The sequence below is a fragment of the Mustela lutreola genome, chromosome 4, assembly GCF_030435805.1.
Source record: "Mustela lutreola isolate mMusLut2 chromosome 4, mMusLut2.pri, whole genome shotgun sequence".
Lineage (NCBI taxonomy): Eukaryota > Metazoa > Chordata > Mammalia > Carnivora > Mustelidae > Mustela > Mustela lutreola.
Window position 1 is genome coordinate 139,915,321 of NC_081293.1, and position 10,465 is coordinate 139,925,785.

At 40.2% G+C, this 10,465-nt stretch overlaps 1 protein-coding gene across 1 annotated transcript in view; it reads right to left on the reverse strand.

Moving 5' to 3' along the window:
• THSD7A (thrombospondin type 1 domain containing 7A) overlaps positions 1-2,134 on the reverse strand; it is a 467,710-nt gene extending 465,576 nt beyond the window's left edge. The window contains exon 1 of the mRNA XM_059171243.1: positions 1,553-2,134. Within this exon, the coding sequence (XP_059027226.1) occupies positions 1,553-1,724 (172 nt within the window). The 5' untranslated portion in view covers positions 1,725-2,134. The remainder of the gene's footprint in view (positions 1-1,552) is intronic.
• Between the last annotated feature and the right edge of the window lie 8,331 nt (positions 2,135-10,465).

A 10,465-nucleotide genomic window follows, 5' to 3' on the forward strand; every position in this document is an offset into this window, starting at 1 on the left:
TGCCTAGACTCTTTTTTGATCTAAATTACTGCTTGGCTTTTCTTACTTTAATAGCACAAATTTCAACGAAGCCAAGTACTATTTCTCCCAACACTTACCTAAGAAGCTCTTACCAAGCATTTAAATAATACCATTTAATGGTAAATTACGATTTGATTACTGCTTGTTGTTATGACCAAGCTTTTGAAAAGTAAGATCATGGGTTTAGCTAAATCAGAGCAGGTCTTCAACTCTTTGTTTTAAGCTGAAACAAATTAATATGATTTCATCTGCATCCACCAATCAACTAATATTTAAACTCCAAGTGTTAACAAGAATGGCTAATGCTAACATTGCAAATGGCTTTTCTAAAAGTGTGTGTGATTTTTCTTGCAACATTTGGAGACAAATTAGGTACTTTGGCTTGTAATAAATTGCTGTTCAAGCTGCTAAGTTGCCAGATAGATGCTACTTCTTTAAAATTTCAGAATATCAGTGTAATTGTAGAGCAAACTATAATCTGTCTGCAGCAGGGGGCTACAGACAGTTGAAGCCAGGAAAGATATCCATTCTGTAACTTGTTTGCAATCCCATAACAAATACATCTTTTCTCTCCCTTCTATTGCAGCCTTCTCTTAATGTTTAGGCATTGCCAAGAAACTCTTAATATATCCTTACCCCTAAGCAACAGGAATAATTCTTCTTACTTCATTCCTATGAACATGTCAAGTTTCAGGTCTGCTGAAGAATTCTCCTCATCCTTTGTGGGGTGGAGGTGGGGGTGGTTGGAGAAGAGCCATTGGAGAAAAGGGAGTAATTCCTCACTTGGTATTGTTTTCCTGCCTGTCACTGTCCCACCAGGACCTCTAGTCAGCACTTTGCCTGGAGGTTCTGAGGCACTATTAGTTGCTGCTTTTGTTAGTTGGTTGGAAACAAAGCAGGACAATTCTCAAGGCAGGAAAAGTTTAAACCTAAACATCCTTACAATTGTGCACTTTGAAAAAAAATCGCGCAATTCACTCATTAAGAAGTGGTCTTTGCACCCTCTCCCGAGCTCAGTGGAGCCCCATTCGCCTTTAACTGTTAGAACTACCCTGGCTTGGCTTGTTTCCACGTGCCCCACATATCACAAAGCTATACTTAACAAATTCAACTCCATACCCACATATATCATGGCATTGAGCAAACTGTAAGACGGAATAAAGACCGGCTCTAAGCTGTGTGCCCACTCTTTGCTGGAAATATATTCAAGAAACTCCTAGTAGAACAAAAATCCAGAGGTCAAAAATGCACTTCGTTATGAAAGTGCGGTGTTGGTTGTCCTCATTAACCACAGAGCTGCGAGAGAAATATCATTCCGGTGACTCACTAATGCCTCTCAATTGTTAGGTTTTTCTTTCCTAATAGCATCGGACATGACCTAATTTGCTTCCTAGTAATCATACTTTTCCCCTTAAGGTCCCAGGACACCCAGGCTCTCAAGGGGTGCAGGGGTCCCTCCTGAAGCCCAGCAGCTTTGTAACACGGACCCGGACGCGAAGCTGCGAAGAAGGGCCAACTCTGTCCCACTTACCCGTCTTCCAGAGATACAAGGTGGGCGCCTCCGCCTCGCCCTGAGCCGCAGCCCCGCTGGCTCCCGGGCGCAGCAGCAGCAGCAGGAGCAGCGGCAGCAGCTGCAGGACCCCCCGGCGCGGGCCCGCAGCGCCCGGGCTCCGGGACGCAGAGCGCCTCGCTGGCAGCCCCATGCCGCCCGCAGCCGCTCCAGGGTCCGGATCCGGAACGCGGTTGGCAGGGAATTTCTCTTTGCCCTCACACCGTCTTCCCAAGGAGTCCAGAAAGCAAAGCTCTTTCCTGCTATTGTTCGTTTCAGATGAAAAGGAGGGAAAGCGCGTTTAACACCAGGGAACAATAGCGTCCGCGGTGGCCGTGGCTGCAGCCGCCGCCGCCGCTGGCGGGGATGCTGCTGCGGCTGCCATTCCGCGCAGAGTGGCAGGTCCTAGCGGAGAGGGAGGCAGCCGTCCGCAGGGGGCCCCAGCTGACTGAGCAGGTCCTCGAGGTCTGGGAGGCAGCGCAACCCTGCCGTCGCCAGCTGGAGGGAGAGGAGGGGGGCGTGAGCCGAAAAGGAGCGAAGGGGGCTGGAGGCAGGAGGCGGGCGAGCGCGCCAGGGCAAGAAAGGAAGGAGCGGAGGGGAGAGGGGGCACCTCGATCCAACACGCCCGCCCAAAGAACTCCCTTGCACATGGTGCGATGAAATATGTTTGGAAGGATACACCAATAAAGAATCATCACCCGACAGGCTTCGGCATGACAAATAACAGGCATTGAAATTCATCGTCATCCAAGGAGTCACGCGCTGGATCTAGAGGCATGCTGTTCTTAGTGTGTATTTACACAAAGCATCAGTGTTTATCATTTATTTTTAAGCGATGGCTTCCGAATGACTTTATGTGGGGAGCAGTATTTATGATCAGGTTGTGAAAAACATAGGAGAGGAGCGGAGTTGTTTACTTGCTGTTGAAATGCATTTGAACACTTTCCTAAATGTTGGGTTTCTTTTTAACATAATCTGTTCTCAATAGAAATATGCACAGTACGGATCCTACTGGGACAAATCGAAGTGCATTGTCTTTTAAGGTCTTTAAAATTGAAATGGGACTTTATTAGCTAGTTAGGTGGATAAAATTTTACAAAAACTAACCGTAGAATTTTATTTCAAACACGCAGTAAATAAAAGTGCTATCCCTTTATCTACTTCCGTCAAAAAAATATGCTCCTTTAAATACCCACACAGTTGTGAGTAAAATTAAAGGGGAAAATGAGTTTTCATAACTTGGGTATCTCCAAATTAGTACACTCTTTACTTAAAAATCCTGGACACTAATTTCTATGAACTCCTGCTGTAGAAAAATGCCTTTCAGAATCTAAATAATCTAATGTTTAGGGGTCTTTTGTTCTTTGTGTTTTTACTTTCTTAAACCATACACAATAAAAGAATGTGTGAGAAATCAGATAATGCTTTTTGCCCTTTCTCTCTTTCCCTCAATAATAACCTTTTATTAATTCATTTTCTAGTGAAGCTAAAATAATAAGGCATGTAGCCAATTAAAAAGTCAGCAAACAGAAAGCCAAAGAAAACTATCCACATCCGGTCAGCAATACTTGGCCAAATAAAATTTACAAAGCAGGAAAACTGCTCTTCATGACTTACTCCAACAGCACAGCCAACTCAAGAGCTTAAAATGAGGAAACTACTGTTTCTGAAAGAGGAAATCTTCCATAAAGCTCTCTGGGGACGTCTGCCGTTTTACAGATCATTCCAGACATAGCCCTTCTGCATGCATTAGATTAAAAGCAGGTTTGATCAAATAATTCCCAGGTCCTGCCTGTTTAAGTATTCTGACATCAGAGGAAATTAGCAATGTTTAAGGTTGTAAATTTGGTCTTTGTTTACTTTCCACTCTGTTAGGCCTCTAAGAGGGAATTAAAAGCTCAGAGAGTCCTAGCTCTGTGAGTCTGTGATTAAGAGAGATAAACTAGTGTGGATTACTATTCCTTTACTGGTTTTAAAAAAAGGGGGGCAACAATGAAAAGATTACAGATTGATAAGGCATACAAAGGAAGCCTGATCTTAACAAATGTATGGTTCCCTAAAGGAGCATGTTTCAGCAGTTAGACCAAAGAAGAACATAGAACCTGCCATGGTTTCCTCAGTTCTGTCTTTTTAGGGCAAACTCCTAAGGATCCCTCCGCAATGGCACTGCTTTCCTATCCGGCCTGTGTTTCTTTCTCAGCTCCTGTTAGGACCTTTCCAGTTTGCCCTGAAACCCTCGAACTCCAGCGCAAGGAAGATTTCAAACTGAAGTGCTGTGTTCATAACAGCCCAATTTAAGCATTCTTAGGGAGTCCCAAACCAATTCACCAAGTAGAAACTCATTATATAACAGAAGACAGAGAATCTAAAGAGTCAAGTTAGCACAATTTAATGGGCAGGGTAATTAGCCCTTCAAGAAGCCATCAGATGCTATATTTAATAGCTTACTGTCAAAAGAAAATTTAAGAGTCTGATGTTTATATTCAACCATGATTGTATAGTAATTACTCATCTGGTCAAGAGTTTAAACATTATAGCTACAAGTTCAAGCATTATGTATTAAGAGCCAGGAACCACTTCGAAGTCAAAAATTTACTGCAATTTAAAATACATGACTAAGGTGAGTGTTCTGCAGCGGTGTTTGAAAATAGCCAACAATTTGTTTCCTCCTCTAATTTCAATTTATACGAGGCTTAAGGGTCACACACAAACACATACATATGCCCCATCTGTTAGCGGTAAAGATATCTCTGGACAAGGTTACAGAAACTGAGTCACACAAGCATTTGTCTCCACAACTGCCACATATCTGTTCTGTAACAAGGCCATTATTGCACTTGAGGACAAAAAAATATGGGTCTCCGAGGAGACAAATGTGAAATATATATTCAGATACATGTTCCTTTGTGAGAGCTATCATGTCCAGTTGGATAAATCCTATCAATAAAACTGATGGACGGCAAAACATAGCAAGACATAGCAATCTTTGTTTTCTAGAATATGATATAAATAATACACAAATGTTTAATGACATGATGTCAAAATTTAGTCATGAGAAGTCTCAGGGATGCAGATTAAATTGACCATCTGTACAGTCTGCCATGAAGTAACTCATTCATCATTTTTCATGAAGAACCGTTCAAGTATTAATGAGCCAGGGCTACAAAAGTTTTCCAAACCAGTGGATGAAAAATGAAAAGCATATTTTTTTAATGTTTAGAAATGAGACAATGCTGAACCTATCCCCCCTCAAGTAGTGTCCTTTCGTCTGTCTTTATTATTTCTGTTGCCATTTCCAAACTCCAGAGAGTGAGGATGAGTACATATCTACATGTGTAAATGAAGGAATATTCACGAAACTGCTCACTGATCGGGGGTTACAGGGAAGTATCTAGGAGTATCCACTGTGAAATAAAAACTTTAAATAATTTTTTTTATATAAACGCATCTTGCCATATTTAAAAAAAAAAAAAAATCACCCAAAGGAATTCTGTTCCTGTGGCCTCTAGGTGTCATACTAGACCAAGATTTGGGGTAGACAAAATTAATTTTGGGCTTCTTTCAATTCCCTCTTTGCCACACCCACCATTTCACTTTTGATTTTTGTAATAAGGAGCCACAGATTTTGCTTTCTTTACCAATGCTGACCCTAGCATTCACCTTTTCTTCATAACCTCTTTTATTTCACTTGTTGCTTGGTTGATTGGTTTTTGCTGGTTTGTGTGGAGGGAGGCAGATTCTAAATTTCAGCTAGTTTTACAGAAAGATAATTAGTCCCATAGTTTCTCCATTTTACTCAAAACTAAACCTGTTTGGAAACAATATGGATATGCCACAAATAGTGAGACCCTTTGTTTTGAATATCAGGTGGACAATGTACAAAATTTGGTTTGCATCCTTCTCAGGATCCCATCCTAAGCCATGTGTGAACATCAATAGTCCTGGACACAAGGTAGTACCCAAATTGTTAAAAAAAATTCACCAGTGAGAGTGACTTAAGAAGATGTTTCTGTAGAGAACAACCTGGCCAATACAGTGATTCAGGCATTTGAAAAGTACAGAGGAACAACATATTTAAAGCAATAGAATTGACTAGTTATCACCAATTGGGCTGATGTCCTACAGATAATTAAAAGGTACTGGCCTTAAACAAACTACTGAAAACTAAACATGAAAGTCAAGAGTCCTTAAAGAGAGACTCCTGTCTCCTGTTGCAGTACAGTAGAAAAAAAGCCAAAGTTCATACTGGATATTTAACAGTTAAGAGCTGACAACTGCAAAGATGACTGATAAACAGGCAAGTTTGTTATGCTGAGATCAGGGTTTTCTGCTTGAGAACACCTAAAACCTGATGAGGGGGAGGGGTCTGTCAGGGATCGATGTCTCAAAATCTTTGTCTCCAGACTCCTCTGAGTTCCCAAAGCTTTTCCAACCGGAACCCTCTCCCCCTCCCCCCCTGAAAAGCGAGCACATCATCTTCCCTGCAAGACTTCCGTGTTCCGGGCTCGACCCCCTCTTCTAGTCTGGAGGCTGATAACTCACTAGGGTTACATTAAGTCACCATAGAATATGCTGGGCCTGTTCAGAGTATAAAAGAAGCTACAAGAATTAGTCAGCATGTACTGGTAGGAGCCAAAAGAATGTTCACAGGCCTAGATTTTGAAAATATCTGACGAGAGGCCAGAACTTAAGATAGGGTAAGAAGGAGTTTATTAACTTATAGAACACTTCAAGGAGATGGAATTTGACACCCTGCCACGAACTGAAAGGGCAGTGCAAACCAGTGGTTCCTGACAGAAACTGAAACACCTGAATTATCAAGGCAGACAGTGAAGGAAGGACAGGCCAGGACAAAAACATCATGAAAGGACAAGGAAGACCCAAGAGTGGATCATGCTCCTCCAAGGGGACATGCAGAGGGCACACTAATCACCAAAAACATCAGGAATGTGCTGGTGAGAGAGACAACAGTGTCATAAAATTCCTTGGTGGGTCTTTGCACGCCACTGAAGGAGAGGCGGCCACAAAGGTTTAAGTCTCTGATCTGTTGGGGTTAATGTGTGTACCTGGTTATGAAATAAGGTTCTAAATTTAATATTTCCCACACTGATATCCAATTGTCCCACCACCATTTAAAGGATTATTTTTCTTACTGAATTGTGTCGAGGCTTTTTACCAAAAATCATTTGACCCTAAATGAAAAGGTTTATTTCTGCCCTATTGATAGATTATGTCATATGAGCATAAAGACAGGCCTATCTTGATTACCACAGCTTATAAATTTTGAAATTTAAAAATCTTAAGACCAGCAACTTTTTTCTTTCTCAAGAACACTTTGCGTATTCACAGTCCTTTGCATAACCACCCTTATTTAAGAATCAACCTCTCCATTTCTACAAGTGGAGATGTACTTCTAGAAAGATGATGTGATGCGCTTGCTTTTCATGGGGGCGGGGGAGTGGTGTTCCAGCTGGGAAGGCTTTGGGAACTCAGAGGAGTCTGGAGACAAAGATTTTGAGATGTCCATCCCTGACAGACCCCTGCCTCCCATCAGGTTTTAGGTGTTCTCAAGCAGAACCCTGATCTCAGCATAACAAACTTGCCTGGGTTTATCAGTGATCTTTGCAGTTGTCAGTTCTGCTGAGATTTCCACAGACATTGCAATCAATCTATTTATCAGTGTGAAGGGGTACTGTCTTCCAACTCATGAACATGGAACATCTCTTCTTTTACTTAGCTCTTCATAAATTATTTTCAATTTTGGGGTGCCTCTCTGGCTCATTCAGTTAGATGTCTGCCTTCAGCTAGGGTCATGATCTCAGGGTTCTGGGATTAAGCCCCGCATCGGGCTCCTTGCTCAGCAGAAGCCTGCTTTTCCCTCTCCCTCTGCCTGCTTCTCTGCCTACTTGTGCTCCCTCTGTCAAGTAAATAAATAAAATCTTAAAAAAAAAAAAAAAAAGAAGAATATATTATACTTTCTAGGGCACAGACTGCACTTATTTTGCTAAACTTTGACAAGAGTTTTACTGGTTTTGATGTACTTGTGAGCAGAATCATTTTCTGAACTTCATTTCAGATTGTTCATTGCCAAGACAAAGAAGTCAAGTTGATTTTTTACATATCGATTTTATACCCTACAATCTTGCTTAACTCTTCTCTAACTTCTAATAAATATTTTCTAAATTTCAAATTTTTCAGTATATAAGTTAACTGCAGGTAGACATTCTTTGTTCCTGCCTTTTTAAACTGAAAGCCTTGTTATTATGATGTTATTATAATTATTATCTTGCCTATTATCAGGGCTAAGACTTCCAGCATGATGTTAAATACAAGTGGAATCCTGGCTTTGTGACTGATCTTAAAAAGAAAATACACAGTCTTTCACTATGAAGTATGATGTGAGCAGTAGATTTTTTTCAAAAATGCCATTTCCACGCCTAAATTGGGAAATTGACATTAATTCTCAGACTATTGAAAGTTTTTATCATGAATGGGTGTTGGATTTTCCTGAATGATTGTTCATTGATTTTCTCATGTTAAATTAACCTTGTGTTCTTGGAATAAATCACACTTGGTCAGGGTGTAAATCCTTTATGTATGTCACTGAATTTGATTTTCAGATTCAGTTTAGGTTTCTCCTGCTACTCATTAAGAACACTGATTTTGAATTTATTTTTTGTTGTTGCTGTTCCTTGTGATGCTAGCTGGCTTTGGTATCAGGGTAGCTCACACTAATACATTGAGGTGTGTTCCTTCCTCTTCTATTTTCAAAGTTTGTGAAGGACTGTATGACTTCTCCTTGAAACACTTAGTATTTACCACTTGACACCAGCTGGGCCTGGACATTGTCTCTATGAAAAAAATATTTCATTACAGTTTCAATTTCTTTACTTGTTATAGATCTCCTCAGGTTTTCAGTTTCTTCTTCCCTAAGTTTTGGTTACTTGTGTTCTAGGAATTTATTCATGTTATCCAAGCTGTTAAAGTCAATGGCAAAATTTGTTTATAATATTCAATTAAAATCCTTTAAATTTATAGAGAGCTAGTACTGATTTCTCCTCTTTCATCCTTGACTTCGGAAATTCAAGTCTCTTCTTTTTTCCTTGGTCTAGCTAAAGGTCTTTTTAAAAAATTAACTTTCAACAGAACATAGTTTTCTTTTTTTTAATTTTCTCTATTGATTTTGTGTGTTTTTTTTTTTTTTAGACTTTAATTTTTTTTATTTTTTATAAACATATATTTTTATCCCCAGGGGTACAGGTCTGTGAATCACCAGGTTTACACACTTCACAGCACTCACCAAATCACATACCCTCCCCAATGTCCATAATCCCACCCCCTTCTCCCAAACCCCCTCCCCCCGGCAACCCTCAGTTTGTTTTGTGAGATTAAGAGTCACTTATGGTTTGTCTCCCTCCCAATCCCATCTTGTTTCATTTATTCTTCTTCTACCCACTTAAGCCTCCATGTTGTATCACCACTTCCTCATATCAGGGAGATCATATGATAGTTGTCTTTCTCTGCTTGACTTATTTCGCTAAGCATGATACGCTCTAGTTCCATCCATGTTGTCGCAAAAGGCAAGATTTCATTTCTTTTGATGGCTGCATAGTATTCCATTGTGTATATATACCACATCTTCTTGATCCATTCATCTGTTGATGGGCATCTAGGTTCTTTCCATAGTTTGGCTATTGTGGACATTGCTGCTATAAACATTCAGGTGCACGTGCCCCTTTGGATCACTACATTTGTATCTTTAGGGTAAATACCCAATAGTGCAATTGCTGGGTCATAGGGCAGTTCTATTTTCAACATTTTGAGGAACCTCCATGCTGTTTTCCAGAGTGGCTGCACCAGCTTGCATTCCCACCAACAGTGTAGGAGGGTTCCCCTTTCTCCGCATCCTCGCCAGCATCTGTCATTTCCTGACTTGTTGATTTTAGCCATTCTGACTGGTGTGAGGTGATATCGCATTGTGGTTTTGAATAAATGGTGCTGGGAAAATTGGACAGCCACATGCAGAAAAATGAAATTGGACCATTCCCTTACACCACACACAAAAATAGACTCAAAATGGATGAAGGACCTCAATGTACGAAAGGAATCCATCAAAATCCTTGAGGAGAACACGGGCAGCAACCTCTTCGACCTCTGCCGCAGCAACATCTTCCTAGGAACAACGCAAAAGGCAAGGGAAGCAAGGGAAAAAATGAACTACTGGGATTTCATCAAGATCAAAAGCTTTTGCACAGCAAAGGAAACAGTTAACAAAATCAAAAGACAACTGACAGAATGGGAGAAGATATTTGCAAACGACATATCAGATAAAGGACTAGTGTCCAGAATCTATAAAGAACTTAGCAAACTCAACACCCAAAGAACAAATAATCCAATCAAGAAATGGGCAGAGGACATGAATAGACATTTCTGCAAAGAAGACATCCAGGTGGCGAACAGACACATGAAAAAGTGCTCCATATCACTCGGCATCAGGGAAATACAAATCAAAACCACAATGTGATTTTGTGTTTTAATTCATTGATTTACACTCTAATTTTATAATTTTCTTTCTTCTGCTTGCTTTAGGTTTAATCGCTCTTTTTCCCTCATTTCTTAAGGCAGATACTTAGGTTACTGAGCCCTTGGATTACTTAATTACCCACGACATTTCCTTATGTAAGTTACTGAGGCCTTTCACATTTTTTGATATAAAACATAAAACCAAAAATTTCCTCCTAAGCATTGCTTATCTACAATACATACATTTCAATATGTTGGGTTTTATTTGCATTCAATTCAAATATAGTCTTAATTTCCTTTACGATTTACTCCTTGAACTAGAAGTTATTTCTAAACATACTATATGATTTCCATATATTTGAAGGTTTTCCA